Source organism: Somniosus microcephalus, chromosome 5 (genome assembly GCF_052327205.1).
Source record: "Somniosus microcephalus isolate GS21.2 chromosome 5, FLI_Smic_1.0, whole genome shotgun sequence".
In the NCBI taxonomy this organism is placed as follows: Eukaryota; Metazoa; Chordata; class Chondrichthyes; order Squaliformes; family Somniosidae; genus Somniosus; species Somniosus microcephalus.
In genome coordinates, this window is record NC_140991.1 from 319551402 (window position 1) to 319572551 (window position 21150).

The window sequence follows — 21150 nt, forward strand, 5'->3', positions numbered from 1 at the left end:
AGGCCAGCATTTATTGCCCATCCCTAATTGCCCTCGAGAAGGTGGTGGGAAGCCGCCTTCTTGAACCGCTGCAGTCCTTGTGATGAAGGTACACCTGCCGGTTTGGTACAACTGATTAGCTTGCTCGGCCATTTCAGAGGGCAGTTAAGAGTCAACCACATTGTTGTGGGTCTGGAGTCACATATAGGCCAGACCGGGTAAGGACAGCAGAATTCCTTCCCTAAAGGACATTAGTGAACTAGATGGGTTTTTATGACAATCTGGTAGTTTCATTACTGACACTAGCTTTTTTTTTTAAATTACAGATTTATTTAATTGAATTTGGGATTTGAACTCATGTGTCTGGATTACTAGTCCAGTAACGTAACCACGATGCTACTGTAGCCCCGTGTGAAATTTCTGTTTCTTGTAGTACTTCCTCCATTTCCCCTCCACCCAGAAATTCAAATTTTGCACTGCAAAGACTGCCTATAGTCTGCTCCATGAACACAGGGAAGAAAAATTCACTTAGTATATTTGCTAATCCTTGGTCACCTGAGATCATGTCACCTTTGGGATCTTTTGAACGTCCCACCATTTCCTTTATTGCCCACTTGTTGCAAATATATTTATGGAACGCTTGACATTTATTCCCTGCTATCATAACCTCAGTTTCTATTTTTGCTCTCCTAACCAGCATCTAACTTCCTTTACCTTGCTTTGATAGTTCTTGCAGTCCAATGTGTTAAGCGGGCTTTGTACTTTTAGAACACTTTTTTTTTTTAACCTTATCCTCTACATTACTTCTAAAAGATTCACTTGAACTTCGTGACTGAATTCTTCACTGCTATTTTCAAAGTAAACGATTGGCTTATCCAATAGGCCACTTGACATAAAAAAAACTTGCATTTATATAGAGCCTTTCACAACCACCGGGCGTCCCAAAGCGCTTTACAGCCAATGAAGTACTTTTTGAAGTGTAGTCGCTGTTGTATTGTAGGAAACGCGGCAACCAATTCGCGCACAGCAAGCTCCCACAAACAGCAATGTGATAATGACCAAATACAGGAAACTCTTTTTTATCCGGCACCGACGGGACCGACGTGGTGCCGGTTGATCAAAAAGTCCGGATTACAGAGAGGTATACTTACTAAGGTACGAGAGCCCTGTACATGGCCACTGATCCAGGCGTCCCTGTTGCATGGCAACAAGTGCAGGAACCCCGGTTACACGGCCACAGATCCAGGAACCCCGGTTACACGGCCACTAATATGAAGTAAAACTTACCTGAACCTACTCCTGAATTTTGCCGGTTAAGAGAGATTTCCGGTTATTTAGGTGCCGGTAAAGAGAGTGTTTCCTGTAATCCGTTTTTTAGTGATGTTGATTGAGGGATAAACATTGGCCAGGACACCGGGGAGAACTCCCCGGCTCTTCTTTGAAATAGTGCCATGGGATCTTTTATGTCCACACAAGAGGGCAAACGAGGCCTTGTTTTAACGTCTCATCCGAAAGACGGCACCTCCAACAGCATGGCACTCCCTCAGCACTGCACTGGGAGTGTCAACAGAATTGTGATGTGTACTTTATGACTCTTTTGCCTACATGGTAAATGAAGAAAATTTTAGAAAACATTTGCAGATGTTACAACAAGGAGAACAAGCCTGGGCATAAACAAAAAAATCTTCTTCTGTAGGGTGATAACTTTATGAACGTAAACATTGAATGCCCTAATGGGAACAAATTTTCTTTCATACTGCACCTCCTTTAATGTTTTTTTAAATTTCCTTGGATTCTGTACAAAACGAAATATATAACTTCTGAAAACATGCAAGTCGACAGTGATATAAAGAGGCGCCAGTCAGGCCAACAGTCATGTCTTTGAGGTCCTTTGATATTTGTTTTAAGGCAAGTATCAACACTTCAGACACCAGGTTCCATGTCAGGTCTTTCTTTTTGAAGTTGAATATTCTTATAGATCGACATTTTTGACCTGCTCCAATGTAAATAAGAGTGCCTCATCGACAAGATTAATTATATCAATGTTCATATGTTTAATTTAAAAATTCACAGCTTTTCTTTCCGGTATTCTGTGTTGCACGCAATACCTCTGTTGGGAAGTTCAGAAGGTTGCTGCCCTACAGCTGGTTGCAAGGCGTACAAGGGGAAGGACATCCGCTTCGCTATTCCTTCCCAGTATTTAGGACTTTATAGAGTCATAGAGATATACAGCACAGAAAGAGGCCCTTCGGCCCATCGTGTCTGCGTCGGCCATCAAGCCCTGTCTATTCTAATCCCATTTTCCAGCACTTGGTCCGTAGCCTTGTATGCTATGGCGTTTCAAGTGCTCATCTAAATGCTTCTTGAAGGAGGGTTCCTGCCTCTACCACCCTTTCAGGCAGTGAGTTCCACATTCCAACCACCCTCTGGGTGAAAAAGTTTTTCTTCAAATCCCCTCTAAACCTCCTGCCCCTTACCTTGAAACTATGCCCCCTGGTTATTGACCCCTCTACTAAGAGGAAAGTTCCTTTCTATCTACGCCCCTCATAATTTTGTACACCTCAATCAGGTCCCCCCTCAGTCTTCTCTGCTCTAAGGAAAACAACTCCAGCCTGTCCAGTCTCTCTTCATAGCTTAAGCACTCCAGCCCAGGTAACATCCTGGTGAATCTCCTCTGCACCCTCTCCAATGTAATCACATCCTTCCTACAGTGTGGCGACCAGAACTGCACACAGTATTCCAGCTGTGGCCTAACTAGCGTTTTGTACAGCTCCATCATAACCTCCCTGCTCTTATATTCTATGCCTTGACTAATAAAGGCAAGTATCCCATATGCCTTTTTAAACACCTTATCTACCTGTCCTGCTGCCTTCGGGGATCTATGTACATGCACACCAAGGTCCCTCTGATCCTCTGTCCTTCCTAGGGTCCGACCATTCGTCGTGTATTCCCTTGCCTTGTTAGTCCTCCCAAAATGCATCACCTCACACTTTGTTCATCATGTCTTGGTTAAATAAACAGGTCAAACCTACATCGTACCACATCAGTCACAGCACACGGGTACTTCACAGCCACTTGACTGCACCTCCTCCAATAGAGATTCTCGTTGCTATCACCCGCCAGCAAGTAAGGAGTAAATTGCTCCCTGGCTAAGCACAACCTACTGGTGCAAAAAGCAACACACTCGGCGTTCCTAACTAAGACCGTCCTTTTCAAGGCCAACATCAAACAACAGACCTAAGGTCACATCTACAGGTCTGTCACCTCAACATGGAAGGCCTCTCATCTGCAAAATACAACGACCCGACCAAGTTGGCATACAAACAAAAGATTGATGTTCTTGCATTACAAGAGTCTTGTAGTGTCCGTGTGCAGATAAAGACACTGAAGACAGGAGTTGGTTCATAGGTATTTACTAAGCAAGTCTGGGGGGGGTTCTAAAGGATATATACAATACACAGGCTTATATAGCCCAAGTGGCAATTACCGGCATTACGCACACCTGGGGCTCTTAAAGGCACATACACCACAATTCCTCCCCTTCTAGCTAACTAGTACATCATATTTTAAGTAATTATTAATTACATGTTATATGCAAAATAATATACATTGCTGTATTAATTAATTATAAGTTAGTCTCTCAGGAGGCTTCCTGACTCGGTCCGGATAACGCCTCGGGGGTGTAGTAGTTTCTGGTGGTGTAGTAGGTTCTTCTGGCAAGGCTGATTCGGCTTGAAGGCCAGTGTCGGGTTCATCGGGTTCCAGTATCACCGGATCGGAGGTAGATATGGGTATCTCTACTTCATCGTTAGATGTATAGCGTGGTGGTGTAGGTTGTCCCTTTTCGGATGACTTGATGATTTGGTCAGCATGGCGCCTTATTATGCTTTCTCCGATGTCCACGGTATACATCAGTGGTCCTAGTCGTGTGCAGATAGTTCCAGGCTGCCATTTCTCGGTACGGTAGTCCCGGGCCAAAACCGGTTGGTCTATCTGGAAGGCCCTAGTTGGCCTTTCATTCATGCCCTGAAACTGCCGGTTCTCCACGTCCCTTCGGATGTTGGGCTTGACCAAATCCAGCCGGCATCTTAGGTTTCTATTGTAGAACATCATGGCGGGAGTTTGGTTTGTAACCATATGTGTTGCATTCCTATATGCAAATAAGAAGTTATCCACCTTGTGCTGAAGTTTTATGTCTTCATTACCCATGGCCTTTATGGCCTTCTTAAAGGTCTGGACAAACCTTTCAGCCAATCCATTGGTGGCGGGATGGTATGGGGCGGACGTGTAGTGCTTTACCCCATTGTTCTTTTAAGAACTTTCTGAATTCTTCGGACACAAATTGCGGTCCATTATCAGAACATATCTGTTCCGGCAGCCCATTCCTGGCAAATATGGTCCTTAATACTGTGATGGTTTTTTCCGTGGTGGTGGAGGACATCTTTATTACCTCCGGCCACTTGGAGTGTGCATCAACTGCGATTAAGAACATTGAGTCCATAAATGGACCAGCAAAGTCGATGTGCACCCTTTGCCAGGGAGATGAGGGCCACTCCCATGGATGTAGAGGGGCCTGTGGCGGAGCATTTTGGACCTTCTGGCATCCTAGGCAGCTCTTGGTCATGTCTTCGATGTCTCCATCGATACCTGGCCACCATACAAACGCCCTAGCTAGGTTCTTCATTTTCACTCCACCCAGATGCCCCTCGTGAAGCTCCTTTAGCACTTTATCCTGGAGTTTGGGTGGAATCACCACTCTGGATCCACACATCAAGGTTCCTCGGCACACTGACAGCTGTTCTCTTCTTTGCGAGAATGCTGGCAACAGTGGTTCGCCATGTGCTGGCCATCCCTTCATTGTTAAATCGTAGACCCGTGAGAGAGTAGGGTCATTTCTGGTCTCCCTTTCAATGGCAGAATTTGTCACCGGTAGACATTCCAGTATGGTAGAGTGGAATATCTCTACTGGGTCTACTGTAGGTGCCTCTTCTATCGTTGGCAACGGCAGGCGCGATAAACCGTCAGCATTCCCATGCTGTTTTGACCCTTTGTATTCAATGTTGTATTGGAGTGCCCCTAGAAAAAGGGACCACCTCTGTAGTCTTTGTGCCGTCATAATGGGGACACCTTTCTCAGGGTTGAATATGGAGATGAGGGGTTGATGGTCAGTCAGCAAGGTAAATTTTTGTCCGTGTAGGTAATGGTTGAATTTCTTCACTCCCCATACCAGGCTGAGTGCTTCCCTGTCTATCTGGGAATAGTTACGCTCAGCTGAGTTTAATGAGCGTGACGCAAAAGCTATCGGCCGTTCCGAGCCATCAGGGAATCTATGGGACAATACCGCTCCTATGCCGTAAGGGGATGCATCGCACGCCAGTCTGATTGGTAGTGATGGGTTGTAATGAGCCAAAACTTTCTCGGATGTGATTAAGTCTTTACATTTATGGAAGGCACATTTACAGTCTTCGTTCCATTTCCAAATCACTCCTGTGTGTAGAAGATCATTAAGAGGGTGTAGAATAGTTGATAAGTTCGGTAAAAATTTATGATAGTAATTTATTAATCCCAGGAATGACCTCAATTGTGAAACATTTTCAGGTGCTGGGGCTTTTATAACTGCTTCAATTTTTTCAGGTGACTTATGCAACCCTTCCTTATTAATTATGTGGCCACAATATGATATCTGATTTTGGAAAAATTCGCACTTGGGGCGATTTGCTCGTAGGCCCCATTCTTTCAGCCTAGTGAGCACCTGCTCCAAATTGGCAAGGTGCTCGTTGTCGTTTTCTCCTGTTATAAGGATGTCGTCTAGGTAACACTGAGTCCCCGGAATCCCTTGCAGGACTTGCTCCATAGCTCTTTGCCAGATAGCTGGAGCTGATGCTACTCCAAAAACCAGTCGATTGTACTGGTACAGGCCTTTGTGTGTGTTTATTGTGAGATACTTTTTAGAGGTCTCCTCAACCTCCATCTGTAGATATGCCTGTGCCAAGTCAATTTTTGTGAAACGTTTTCCTCCGGATAGTGCGGCGAAAATATCTTCTATCCTCGGAAGAGGATACTGTACCGTGTGAAGGACTGGGTTTACAGTCACCTTAAAGTCCCCACAGATGCGAATTTTTCTCTGTTCCTCAGAGTTATTTTTCAATGCTTTTTTCATGACTGGAACGATGGGTGTTGCCCATTCGCTCCAATCTATTTTGGATAATACGCCTGCCTTTTCCAAATTCTCCAGCTCTGCCTCGACTGCCGGACGTATTGCGTATGGCACCGGTCTTGCCTTAAAAATTTTTGGAATTGCTGCATCTTCCACTTTTATTGAGGCGGTGATGCCTTTCAAGGTTCCTAGTTTCTCTTGAAACACTTCTTTGGCGTTGGCCAAGATGTCTTTTAATCGTTCAGGTATGATGTCATCCTTGTTTTTTTCCTTACTGGTCACCATCAGTGCCTGAATGGAGTGCCAGTCTAAACGTATCTTCCTTATCCATTCACGTCCCAACAACGGTGGACCACCATCTTGTAGAATGTATAAATACAACTTTTGTATTTCTTTGCCGTTGTATACCACAGGCACCTTTATTTTTCCTTTGGGGTATACTTTCTGCCCCGTATATGTTTTTAAGATAATGGATGTGTCTTTTAGAGGTATATGCGAAAATAGCCTCTCGTAATCTCGTCGATTTATTACGGTTAGAGCTGATCCTGTATCTAGCTCCATTTTAACTGGGGACCCTGCTATTATGAGGGTAACCCAGATGGTCTGGTAATCTTCATTGGCAATTAAATTATGTAATTTGAGAGAGCTTAGTCTCTTGTTCCCGGAGTCGCTATCGCTCTTCTGGTCTTTGGAGCTACTGTCCGTCATCATTTGTACCTTTCTGTGCTTTTCCTTATTGATTCTTTTCCCGTTAGTGGATTTTTTATTTTCAGATCGGCATACACGTGGAATGTGTCCCATCTTTCCGCATCGCCTGCATGCTTTTTCTTTGAACCAGCAATCCCTCTGGTCATGGTTGGATCTGCCGCAACGATAACATCTCTTGAAACCCCGTGTCATTTCATGGGTGCCGAAGTCCTGTGGCCTTTGCTGTATCTTTGCCGCTCCTATTGCACTGAAAGCCTTGTCCAGTGCTAAATCTTTTCCAGAAGATACCTTTTTTTGTGTTTCTACACTTAGGGGATCGCAGATGAATTTGTCTTGCAGAGAATCTGCCAGTCCTGCCTCGAATTGGCAGTGTAGGGTATCAACAATCTCCTCAAAATTCTTGTCCATCGGTTCAGCTGGAGTGATTAAGTTGCGTAACAGCTTGTATGTTTCTGCGCCCATTAGATCCAGAAGCACTGAAGCTTTTTTTTCATCTTCTATTCCATTTGCGGTGCAAAACACCTCCACTCTTTCTACATATGTGGTCCAATTCTCTATCTTATCAAAAACATCAATATTGCCAAAGTTAGGCTCTGTTTCGTTATCAAAAGCATCAATATTGCCAGACTTAGGCATTTCAAAAAAAATAAAAAAATATGGCGCTTCCCGCGCTCTTTTTTTTTCTCTCTGTAGCAACGATATGGCGCTTCCTGCGCTTTCCCGCCGCTGCTACCGATAACAACGCTGTTTTACTGTGGTTTCCGTTTATTCACTGTTGGAGACTCGTTCCCGACGGAGGTCTAAACGCTGACCTGCTTGCCGCGCCGGCCGTCTCCCGAGTGCACCCTCCCAGTCCGTTATTGCTTGCCTCCGATTTCGCTGCCTGTCTCAGCTGTAGAGCCCGCCGCTGGAGCCCCAGCCTGACGCCCAGGAAGGATTAGCGCAGTACCTGCCACCAGCTTGGCCAGCTGGTGAAACCACGGTTTCTATAACTTCCTTGAGTCTTCTGGACGCTGGAGGAATCGATGTCCTTGAGGTGCTGCCGAATTGCAGGTAAGTCCGTTTCCACTTCGTCGCCACTGTAGTGTCCGTGTGTAGATAAAGACACTGAAGACAGGAGTTGGTTCATAGGTATTTACTAAGCAAGTCTGGGGGGGGGGGGTTCTAAAGGATATACACAATACACAGGCTTATATAGCCCAAGTGGCAATTACCGGCATTACGCACACCTGGGGCTCTTAAAGGCACATACACCACAATTGCTCTTAAAGGCACATACACCACAAGTCTCATGTTGCAGATAACGATAAAGCATCAAAATATCACATTCTTGGGTACAAGTTAGTGGTGAGCCAACACTGCCCATGGGTTAGCAATGTTTGTGAGGCAAGAACTCTGGAACAACTGTTCCTTGGACTTGAACTCAAGGCCACTCCCCATCACAAGTGTCGGTGATCTTACGGTTACTGTTGTTTATAAACCACCAAATGTTGCCTAGCCCACACTAGCTTTACTAGACCACAGTCACCATTCCATATGGCTTGGGGATTTTAGTCTTGACACAATCTGGGGATAGAACGACAATGGTGCCAGTTGAACAGCTCCTTGAAACATGAAAAATACCTACTCTTCGATCTTAAGCAGGCAGGAACATTCCATTCCACCAGACAGAGAAAAGGCTACTCTCCAGACTAGTGCTTTGTGTCCTGTGACCAAAATGTACGACTCCCTAATAAGAAAGACTTGCATTTCTATTGCGCCTTTCACAACCTCAGCGCTTTACAGCCAATGAAGTACTTTTTTTTTTGAAGTGTAGTCATTGTTGTAATGTAGAAAACACAGCAGCTAATTTGCACACAGCAAGCTCCCACAAACAGCAATGTAATAATGACCAGATAATCTGTTTTTAGTGATGCTGACTGAGGGATAAATATTGGCCCCAGGACACCGGGGCGAACTCCCCTCCTCTTCTTCAAAATAGTGCCATGGGCTCTTCTGCGTCCACCTGAGCGCGCATCAGGGCCTCGGTTTAACGTCTCATCCAAAAGACAGTGCGGCACTCCTTCAGTACTGCCCCTCCGACAGTGCAGCGTGCCCTCAGTTCTGCCCCTCCGACAGTGCGGCGCTCCCTCAGTACTGCCCCTCCGACAGTGCGGTGCTCCCCCAGTACTGCCCCTCCGACAATGCGGCACTCCCTCAGTACTGCCCTCCGACAATGCGGCACTCCCTCAGTACTGCCCTCCGACAATGCGGCGCTCCCCCAGTACTGCCACTCCGACAGCGCGGCGCTCCCTCAGTACTGCCCTTCCGACAGTGCAGCGCTCCCTCAGTACTGCCCCTCCGACAGTGCGGCGCGCCCTCAGTTCTGCCCCTCAGACACTGCAGCGCTCCCCCAGTACTGCCCCTCCGACAGTGCAGCGCTCCCTCAGTACTGCCCCTCCGACAGTGCAGCGCTCCCTCAGTACTGCCCCTCCGACAGTGCAGCGCTCCCTCAGCACTGCACTGGGTGTGTCAGCCTAGTTTTTTGTGCTCAAGTCTCTGGAGTGGGACTTGAACCCACAACCTTCTGACTCAGAGCCGAGGGTGCTGCCCACTGAGCCACGGCTGACACTGTACGAGCCCCTAATGGCCGAATGAACAGTCCTGGATGCCTTTCCGAATCGCCAGCAACATCTGGCCATACATGTTGGCCATCTCATCACATCAGCACCAAAGCCACGTTTGAACGATCCAAAGGCTCATTAATGGCCACATGGAAACAGTATAAGAAGCTGCTCAAAGAATTCCTGCAAACGCAGCAAACTCTGACAGGTTTATCAACTTCCTTAAGTTGGCTGAGAGAAAGAACATCCTTCATGGATACAGAAAAGCCTACATTCCCTGCTGGTCAGTCAACAGTGAAGCAATTCTATAGGAGTACAGGACAAGTAACCCTACTGCTGCAACCACACTCTTGGAATCACTAAGTCTGCTTGACAAGAGCGAGGGGCAGAAGCCATGCAGACCCTAGATTTCACCCACTTGAAGGGAAGCCTGGAGACTTCTCCATAACCTTGGTGGCGTTGACCACACCCATCTCAAAACAGAGCCCTGCATGTCACAGCTGGTGCTTTTGCCACTCAAATTCTCCTGAACTCCAAGGTGGCCATGAAAAACAGGAAGTAAAAAAAAGGGCCCACCGAGATTTTATTTATCAAGGCCATTCACCAGCGAAGAACTGAACAAGGATCTGGTGGTTACCGAATCTGGTAAAACTGCAGGCTCAGATGGCGTCTTCCCAGAATTTCTGAGGAACCGAGGTCAACATCCCTGCAACTGGTTGTTGCGCTTCTTTACGGACGTGCATATCTTTTGTCAGATGCCCAAGTTGGAGCAACATGCAACGGTCATCGCCATCTCAAAACCAGAGAAAGCAGCGATGAGCCGAAAACCAACCACATTGCTGTGCTTTACGTACAAGCTCTTGGAAAGGATGTTACTCCAAAGACTCGTGCCACTCCTCCAAGATTACATCCCTAAGGAGCAATGTGGGTTTAGACCTGGACAGAACACCTGTGACCAGGTACTTGTACCCACAACCCACATCGAAGCTGGTTATCAATGTGGGCTCAAAACAGCAGTGGCTTTTGTGGACGTGTCTGCAACATATAAGATGGTATGGAGGGGCAGTCGACTACTGTCAGAAGTAACCCTATAGTACAAACCAGGGCATAACACATCCCCATTAAAATAAGGATTTTTAAAATATTTCAGACAAAATTATAACCACATCATTTGCGTAAAGAGAATTTACAATAGGGAATATTTTAGTACCAAATTTGTTCCAGGAATTATTGACATTATATACAAGGGCACAAACGATAAGGATTGTACACTACATCAGGAAAAGGTTTTACTCCAGTGCTAATACCACTTCTGTTGAGAAAGTGCTTTGATCATTGGGGTGGGGGGTGGGAAGGGAGAATGAAAGCCCTTCTAATTTTAGCAAAAATATTAGTGAAACTATGTTGTGAGGAACACTGCTTGAAAATCATGTCAACATTTTGCCAACATTAAAGGGCGCCGCGCTGAATCAGACGCTGGATTAGAGCAAGTCTCCGCTCTAAAGCCCGCTGTCAGTGAGGTGAACAGCGAACACCGCTCCTTCACCGCTGACCGCAAAATCCGGGCCAATAAGTTCTTTAAACTCAGCATTACACATTTACTAATCAAAGAAAAATAAGTATATAATGTTACAGTTAAACTTTACACTTCAGTTCACTAGCATGTGGTCTACAAATGCATTGGAAATAATGAAGGTATGTCACAGGTGAGAGGATAAAAAGCGATGTAGGAATATGGCAACCAGTTTACAGCAGAATACACTCTGTAAATGATAAAATAATAAAGGATTTCACCACCAAACTAATATTGCGTGTTGTAGTTCTGCTGATATTTAAGTGATATTATACAAAATGGACTAAACTCAATTTAAGAACACATCTGTAATATTTGCATGACATAGTCTGCTGTAAATGTAGATCAGCTGTTACGTAGATGGCTGTTGGATTTCGAAGATCAAAGTGTAATTTTTTATGATTGGAGTTTTATTTTCAGAATGTTAACGACAGGAAGGAACCGCAGAGGGTTAAATTACAGAGCTTTACAACTGTTCACGCTGGCCTGCAATTTCCAGGATTGCACTTAAGCAGAAATGTCTGCGAAATTTACGCCGGTTTCTGTGCAGATATTGCCGATAGGAGCTTACGGCCAAATTTTCAGCAGAGCCACTTGCTAAGCCAGAACACAAAAACCGGGGTAAAACGAGCACAAATTCAGTGGCTTTAACTTGCATTCTAATTTCTATATTCTAAAAGGTTGGACAGTGGCTTAAATTTAAGGTTCTTTTAGTCACATCTTAATAAAATGTTTCTTTCTTCATCAAGTTGACCAGAACTCGACACCTGTCTGCTAGCTTTTTTACTTCAGCGTCTGTTTCTCTAAATAATCAAACTTCACAATAAATTAAATTTGTTCTTCATTACTCGTTAGTCCTTGATCAACACAACTAGTTCAGGAAGCCCGAACGTAAACTTTTTGAAAACCGGATCGGAATAGTAGCTACAACTGGATCATGTGGGTTCAGACAAACACCTTTCGAATTGTCTTATTGAATAGGACCAGTATTTGATGATGTTGACTTACACTTTCAATGCATCAATCTCTATTTCAGTAAATCCCATTTAATGAAGTCGTAAGCTATCGTGAGAACTCTGCAGTTGTGCTTTCATTAGTTATAAAAACATAAAAGTGATAGAATGAAACTTCACGAGCAAAGTTCTTTAGAAATGACACATTTACACTAATACTGTTCCACGGAGAATGCTCTTAGATTTTGTATTCAGGTTGAATGCTCATTTAAATAAGTAAAAAAGAGTGATTTCATCTGACAGCCGATGGAATTTCAAAGTATTAAATTCCCATTTCAGAAACATTAGCTTTTCGGTTAAATAAATGAAAGCTTCTTAAAGGAATTGGGCTGTTGGCAAACTGAAATGTCAATGCTGTGAATATTCACATAGCATACGTTTGATAAATGAAGCATGAATGTCAACAGAAACATTATTTATTTTGGGCTATTACTTGCAATGCATTTGGCCTTCTGCAGCACAAAATGACCATCCATCAACTCAGCCAGCACATTCATGCATCTCATTCCCGACAAATACTTCCAGGTAATAAACATTTCTCAATAGTTCAGAGCTCTATGCTTCTGTTTTACAAATGATTTATCCAAATTGTTTGAATTCAAATGTTTTTTCTAGTTAGGACAAACCGGTTGATTATTTTTGGAGCCCTAGAAATAAGAGATTAATTATTCTAAACTAGCGCAAGAAATATGCTGCAATAGCTGGATATGTTGTTGCTTGATGATGAGCGACTTAGGCACCAAAATCCAGGCTGACACTCCAGTGCAGTACTGAGTCGGAGGGGCAGTACTGAGGGAGTGCTGCACTGCCGGAGGGGGCAGTACTGAGGGAGTGCTGCACTGCCGGAGGGGGCAGTACTGAGGGAGTGCTGCACTGCCGGAGGGGGCAGTACTGAGGGAGTGCTGCACTGCCGGAGGGGGCAGTACTGAGGGAGTGCTGCACTGCCGGAGGGGGCAGTACTGAGGGAGTGCTGCACTGTCGGAGGGGGCAGTACTGAGGGAGTGCTGCACTGTCGGAGGGGGCAGTACTGAGGGAGTGCTGCACTGTCGGAAGGGCAGTACTGAGGGAGCGCTGTACTGTCGGAGGTGACGTCTTTCGGATGAGACGTTAAACCGAGGCTCCCTCTGCTCTCTCAGGCGGACGTAAAAGGTCCCATGGCACTATTTTGAAGAGGAGCTGGGGAGTTATCCCCGGTGTACTACCCAACATTTATTCCTTGATCAGCAGTACCAAGAACAGATTATCTGATCGTTGTCACATTGCCGTTAGTGCTGTGCGCAAATTGGCTGCCACGTTTCCTACATTACAACAGTGACTACACTCCAAAAAGTACTTCATTGGCTGTAAAGCGCTTTGGGACATCTGGTGGTCATGAAAGGTGCTATAGAAATGCAAGTCTCTCTCTTTCTTTCGTGATGATTATATAACAGCATAATTTTTCTCCCAAACAAAGAGTCTCCCTGTGTCCGGTGAAGAACAACAAGGATAGGGAATATATAAAGACCCAAGTTTGAATGTGCAATCTACATTGCGCCGTAAAGTTGGAACACTTCCATGTTGAATTAGCCCAATCAACTGATCTGAACCAAGAAATATTTTCTGTTCAGGTCTGAAATATGCAAACTGAGCTGTACTCAGCAGGAACAGTTGTGCACTCTTGTACCATCGCGGATTGAAAAAGAAACGGTCTTACCTCTGTGATTGGCACATCGTCCTTCAATTCAGTTGTGTGGTAGGCCAGCAAGCCAATCAGACGGATCATTCTGGCACGACTGGAAGCAGAGAGAATAGACGTTCATTAAGAGAATTCGGAACCGAATGGTCCCACCAGTGCTGCCACTGCCTTTACACATCTGCTTATATCATTGTTTTTTTTAATTTTCTAACTGGACAATAAAGCACCTCAAGTCTGAAGAAATGTGGATATATTTTAATTCACTTGCATCATTTCTGCTTTTAGTTTAAAAATATAATAATGGCCCAGAAATTCGGGTCTCCACGGGTGAGTACACACGGGGTACTCGCCCGTAGGCCCAATGGAAGTGCCGGTTTCCTGCATGCACTGGGGTTCAGAGGTCGAACGCATGCGCAGGAGAGGCAGCGCGTGCGCATCGAACTTAGGTTTTTTTTTAAACAGGTTTTCCCGGGAGGGTAAGTCTCCAGAAGTTAGATATTTAAAAAGCAGGCGTAAGGCCTGCTTTTTACAAGGTAAGTGGTGAATTAATTAAAATTAAAACATTTTTTCCACAGGTTTATTATTTTTAAATACTTTAAAGCAAGGTAAGTTTATTTTTAGCCCCGTTAGAAAATAAAATTATTTTTTTCAAAAATTTAAATTATTGTTTAAAATAGTTATTTCATGTAATTTATAGTTTATTTAAAAAATGTGTTTAAAAAAAATTTATTTGAAGATTTAGTGATGTTTTGGGGCCCGTAGTATTTCTAAGTTTTGACAGCTCTTCCTGTCAAACTTATGAATGAAGCATTCCCTGCTCTGATTGGCTCCCCATGGCCCACGTGACCCCAGGTGACGCATCGAACTAACTGCGCCCCTGGGATACACAAGCACGGTGCGCCGACAGCTGGAGCAGGCCCCGGATCGGAATTCCACGGGGGCCCACAGCACAACGGCCGGCGCGCTAGTTAAGTACAGGTTGGGGGCTTGCACCCGCGGGAAGCCGCCGACCCGAATTTCTGGGCCATTAAATCAGCTACAGCTAAATAGCGAGTCACACTGATATGACATTACGTGAACTAACAGTTAATTTTCTGAAGAATACCGTATAGTTATATAAACTCATTCCTAACCTGCAACCTTTAGCCAAGCAGAGGAGGGACTCAAACTGATTTTTGCTATTCATTTTATTGTCGCAATTTTGGTTTTAATTTGTTTTTGTGGGGTTTTTTGCGTTTAAGTGCAGCTTTCAGCACATCAATCCGGGAATTATTTTCACAGTTTGCCTGTATTTGTGTTAACTTTCCTTACTTGTCAAATTGTGAATGCCAGTATGGAATATAAGCAAGTTTGGAAAACATTCCTGGAGTTACTTACTAATGACAGCACCGCCACAAAACAAGCTGCTGCAAGGGCAGTCTCAAAAAGATCTTTCTGCGAAGACTATTCAGAGTTAGACTGTGCACTGACTGTCCAATTAACTGAATTCACAGACCTTTCAACAGCAAGTTATTACTGCCATCTTGTGGCTGCTAAATTTCAAACATTTTCACATTGAGCCTAATGTTGATTCACTCCAGTCTCATCACTCAATTGTAGGTATTCGTTATTCCGCTTGTGAAATTTCCAAGGTTTGCCCACAGATTGTTCAGGATAGCAAAATGAATCCTTCTGGTCACTTCCACCTAGATGCAATCCTTTTCAAAAACGAGGGATTTTTACTTCAATTAACTCCTTTTCTCAGCACTTCCACCTCATCAACTCCCTCACTGGTTTCAAAAGCCTCTTAAAGTCCCTCCTCTTCAACAACTTGTATTTATATAGCACCTTTAACGTAGTAAAACGTCCCAAGGCGCTGCACAGGAGTATTTTAAGACATAAAATTGACACCGAGCCACATAAGGATAAATTAGGGCAGGTGACCAAAAGCTTGGTCAAAGAGGTAGGTTTTAAGGAGCGTCTTAAAGGAGGAGAGAGAGGGAGCGAGGCGGAGGGGTTTAGCGAGGGAATTCCCGAGCTTAGGGCCCAGGCAACAGAAGGCACGGCCACCAATGGTGGAGCAATTGTAATCAGGGATGCTCGAGAGGCCAGAATTAGAGGAGCGCAGATATCTCGGGGGTTGTGGGGCTGAAGGAAATTAAAAGACTTAAGAAACACTTACATTTCTATAGCGCCTTTCATGACCAGCGGACATCTCAAAGCGCTTTACAGCCAATGAAGTACTTTTTTGAAGTGTAGTCACTGTTGTAATGTGGGAAAGACAGTAGCCAATTTGTACACAGCAAGCTCCCACAAACAGCAATGTGATAATGACCAAATAGTCTGTTTTTGTTATGTTGATTGAGGGATAAATATTGACCACAACCATGCTTTAGACCCCTCCTATCTTCTCTCTCTCTCTTCCCTTTCTTCCTCATGCTCAGCGTCCACTATCCTGCCACGTGATCTGGACATCTTCTTAAGTGAGGAGTGCAACAGAAATGTAGCTCATCATTCATGTTGTAAATAATCTGAAACTGCTGAAAGCAGAGACACCCAAGCTGAAGAACACTATTTACAATGACCACAATGGCTTGGTTTAGCACATGACATCCAGTAATCATCATCAAGATTTAATTCAGTGTAATTCCCACCTGTACTGAAAAACGATACACTTACAGAAAAGTTGACTGGCTTTTCCCCCCCAACCACCCCCTCACCCACTGGAAGATGCCCGAGGCCAGGTCTCCCTTACTGTTATGTTACTGACAGGATGGATCCTCACACGTTCTAGAGTGTTTACATGTTAGGAAATTAGCGTCTTCATTCATTAATTGGAAGCACCTTGCACATACTGCAGGCGGAAGCTCAGGTGGACAATATCACAATGGATGTACCTACGAACATATGAAAAGGCTAACAGCAATACCATCAACCCCACAATGCTCACAATCCATCAGATGGTGCAACCTTGCGCACCACCCTCACACATTGCTAGCAATTCTAGATCCTCAACAAGATTTTAAAAAGGACAAAATTATCGGTTGCTAATTTCAGAAAAGCTCTGGGAGATTCCTCCCCAACTCCTCAACATAATCAACCTAGCTCTAGGATGCCCTGGTCACCAACAATGAATCATAGATAAAAATATAGATAAAGGTCCCCCTCCTCGACTACCATGTCCCAATTTCCCTGGAAGAGACAGGAAAATAACAATTTCATCCGTTCAGCCAGTCCTGAAAGTCAGATATCCTCAGCCACTTTTTTCCATTGATACCCTTCAGTAGCCTTGCTACTTGTCCTACCTCCCTCGGTAGGCTATTCCACAGAAATCCGTATCCTAACTGTGTATTCACTCTTTGAATGTCCTACATCTTACGTTAATGTAGAGCATGTCTTGGCTCAATGGTAGCATGTTTTCCTCCGACTCAGAAGCTCATCAGTTTATGCCACTCCAGGGCATCATCTAGACTAACACGTTGGTGCAGTACTAAGGGAGTGCTGCATTGCTGAAGATGCAATCCTTAAGATAAAATGTTAAACTAAGGCCCTTTCTGCCTCTAACATAGAAGATCCCATGGCAGTACTCAAAGAACATAATAATTAGGAGCAGGAGTCGGCCATTCGGTCCCTCGAGTCTGCGCCGTCATTCAAAAAGATCATGGCTGATCTTCTACCTTAACTCCACTTTCCTGCACTATCCCCATATCCCTTGATTCCCTTAATATCCAAAAATCTATCGATCTCTGCCTTGAATATACTCAACAACTGAGCCTCCACAGCCCTCTGGGGTAGAGAATTCCAAAGATTCACCACCCTCTGAGTGAAGAAATTTCTCCTCATCTCAGTCCTAAATGGCTGATCCCTTATTCTGAGACTGTGACCCCTGGTTCTAGACTCCCCAGCCAGGGGAAACATACTCCCTGCATCTACCTTGTCAAGTCCTGTAAGAATTTTGTATGCTTCAATGAGATCACCTCTCGTTCTTCTAAATGCCAGAGAATATAGGCCTAGTCTACTCAATCTCTCCTCATAGTACAATCCCCCCCATCCCATGAACCAGTCTGGTGAACCTTTGTTGCACACTCTCTATGGCAAGTATATCTTTCCTTAGGTAAAGAGGCCAAAACTGTACACAATACCTCAGGTGTGGTCTCACCAGGGCCCTATATAATTGCAGTAAGACGCTTTTACTCTTATACTCAAATCCTCTTGTAATAAAGGCCATCATACCATTTGCTTTCTTAATTGCTTGCTGTACCTGCATGTTAACTTTCAGTGATTTGTGTACAAGGACACCCAGGTCCCTCTGAACAACATTTCCCAATCTCTCACCATTTAAAAAATACTCTGCTTTTCTATTTTCTCTACCAAAGTGGATAACTTCACATTTCTCCACATTATGTTCCATTTGCCATGTTCTTGTCCACTCATTTAGCTTGTCTATATCCCCTTGAAGCCTCTTTGCATCCTCCTCACAACTTACATTCCCACCCAGCTTTGTATCATCAGCAAGCTTGGATATATTACATTTGGTCCCCTCATTCAAATCATTGCTATAGATTGTGAATAGCTGAGGCCCAAGCACTGATCCTTGCGGTACCCCACTAGTTACATACAGCCTGCCAACCCGAAAATGACCCGTTTATTCCTACTCTCTGTTTTCTCTCCGTCAACCAATCCTCAATCCATGCTAGTATATTACCCCCAATCCCATGAGCACTAATTTTGTTTAATAACCTCGTGTGGCACTTTATCGAATGCCTTCTGAAAATCCAAATACACAACATCCACTGGTTCCCCCTCATCTATTCTGCTAGTTGCAACCTCAAAAAACTCTAACAGATTCATCAAACACGATTTCCCTTTCATAAATCCGTGTTGACTCTGCCCAATCCTATTATTATTTTCTCAGTGCCCTGTTACCACGTCCTTAATAATAAATTCTAGCATTTTCCCTACTGCTGATTTCAGGCTAACTGGTCAGTAGTTTTCTCTCTCCCTCCTTTCTTAAATAGTGGAGTTACATTTGCTACCTTCCAATCCGTGGGAACTGCTCTAGAATCTACGGAATTTTGGAAGATGACAACCAATGCATCCACTATCTGTATAGCCACCTCTTTCAAAACCTTAGGATGTCGGCCATCAGGTCCAGAGGATTTATTGGCTTTCCCATTAATTTATCCAGTACGATTGTTTTACTAATACTACTTTTTTTCAGTTCTTCATTCTCGCTAGACCCTTGCTTCTCTACTATTTCCAGCAAGTTTTTTGCATCATCTTCCGTAAAGACAGACACAAAGTATGTGTTTAATTTCTCTGCCATTTCCTTATTCCCCATTATAATTTCTCCTGTCTCAGCCTGGAAGGGACCCATATTTACTTTCACTAATCTTTTCCTTTTTACATACCTATAGAAGCTTTTACAATCTGTTTTTATGTCTCTCGCTAGTTTACTCTCATATTCTATTTTCCTTTTTTCAATTTCTTGGTCCTTCTTTGCTGAATTCTAAAATTCTCCCAAGCCTCAGGTTTCTTCTTCTTAGGCAGTCCCTCGCAACCGAGGATGACTTGCTTCCACATTAAAAATGAGTTCTCAGGTGACTGATGAGTCCAATGCGGGACCTACAGTCTCTGTCACAGGTGGGGCAGACGGTGGTTGGAGGGGCGGGGGGGTGGGGTGCTTGGGTTGACGTGCGCTCCTTGCGCTTGGCTTCCGCTTGCTCCCGGCGAACAGACTCGAGGTGTTCGGCGCCTTCCCGGATGCTTCTCCTCCACTTTGTGCGGTCTTGGGCCAGGGATTCCCAGGTGTCGGTGGGGATGTTACACTTTTTCAAGGAGGCTTTGAGGGTGTCCTTGAAGCGTTTCCTCTGCCCACCTGGGGCTCTCTTGCCATGCCGGAGCTCCAAGTAGAGCGCTTGTTTTGGGAGTCTCGTATCAGGCATGCGGACAATGTGACCCGTCCATCGGAGCTGATTGAGCATGGTCAAAGCTTCGATGCCGAGGATGTTGGCCTGAGCGAGAACACTGACGTTGCTGCACCTATCCTGCCAATGGATTTGCAGGATCTTGCGGAGGCAGCGTTGGTGGTACCTCTCCAGTGCTTTGAGGTGCCTGCCGTACATGGTCCATGTCGCTGAGGCATACAGCAGGGCAGGTATCACTGCTGCCCTGTGGACCATGAGCTTAGTGCCGGGTTTGAGGTCCTGGTCTTCAAACACTCTCTTCCTCAGGTGACCGAAGGCTGCACTGGCACACTGAAAGCGGTGTTGGACTTCGTCGTCGACGTCTGCCCTTGTTGACAGTAGGCTCCCGAGGTGTGGAAAGTGGTCCACGTTGTCCAAGGCCTTGTCGTGGATTTTGATAATCGGGGGGCAGTACTGTGTGGCGGGGGCAGGTTGGTGGAGGACCTTTGTCTTACGGATGTTTAGTGCAAGGCCTATGCTCTCGTATGCTTCGGTGAAGGTGTTTACGATGGTTTGGAGTTCGACCTCCGAGTGAGCGCAGACGCAAGCATCGTCTGCATACTGTAATTCGACGACAGAGGATGGGACGACCTTGGATCTGGACTGGAGGCGACGGAGGTTGAACAGTTTCCCGTTTGTTCTGTAAATTAGCTCCACTCCAGTCGGGAGCTTACTGAGGGTGAGATGGAGCATTGCAGCAAGGAAGATTGAGAAGAGCGTTGGTGCGATAACACAGCCTTGCTTGACCCCGGTTCGTACATGAATTGGGTCTGTGGTGGAACCGTTGGTCAGGATCACGGCTTGCATGTCGTCGTGAAGCAGGCGGAGGATAGTGACAAACTTTTGAGGGCAACCGAATTTGAGGAGGACACTCCATAATCCCTCACGGTTGACAGTGTCGAAGGCCTTTGTGAGATCAAAGAAGGCCATGTACAGTGGTTGGTGCTGTTCCCTGCATTTCTCTTGTAATTGACGTGCGGTGAAGATCACGTCCATTGTGCCCCTTAGTGGACGGAACCCGCATTGCGACTCTGGGAGGAGCTCTTCGGCCACTGGGAGGTGGTGATTGAGGAGGATTCTTGCGATGACTTTCCCTGTGGCAGATAGCAAGGAAACTCCTCTGTAATTACCGCAATCGGACTTGTCACCTTTCTTGAAGATGGTCATAATTACGGCGTCTCGGAGATCCCCTGGCATGCTCTCCTCCTTCCAGATAAATGAGTTCATGAATTCGCGCCAGTCGTGCTTCTCCGCCATGCTTCAGTGCCTCGGCGGGGATTCCATCTGCTCCTGAGGCCTTGTTGTTCTTCAGTTGTCGGATGGCCTTTTCAACCTCATGCCGGGGTTGTGCTGAGATGGTGGCGGGTAGCATGCTGTGGGATGGAGTTGAGGACACTCGTGTCGAAGACAGAGTCGTGGTTAAGGAGATCTTCGAAGTGCTCCTTCCAGCGGGCACGGACTGCTGGATCTCCTGCGCTTTCTCCACCCACCATCTGT

General features: G+C 45.2%; 1 protein-coding gene across 1 annotated transcript in view; it reads right to left on the reverse strand.

Annotated features, from left to right (window-relative positions):
• Nucleotides 1-21150, reverse strand: part of ulk4 (unc-51 like kinase 4) — a 585662-nt gene that overhangs the window by 438122 nt on the left and 126390 nt on the right. Inside the window, exon 16 of the mRNA XM_085989398.1 lies at nt 13727-13805. Within this exon, the coding sequence (XP_085845524.1) occupies nt 13727-13805 (79 nt within the window). The remainder of the gene's footprint in view (nt 1-13726; nt 13806-21150) is intronic.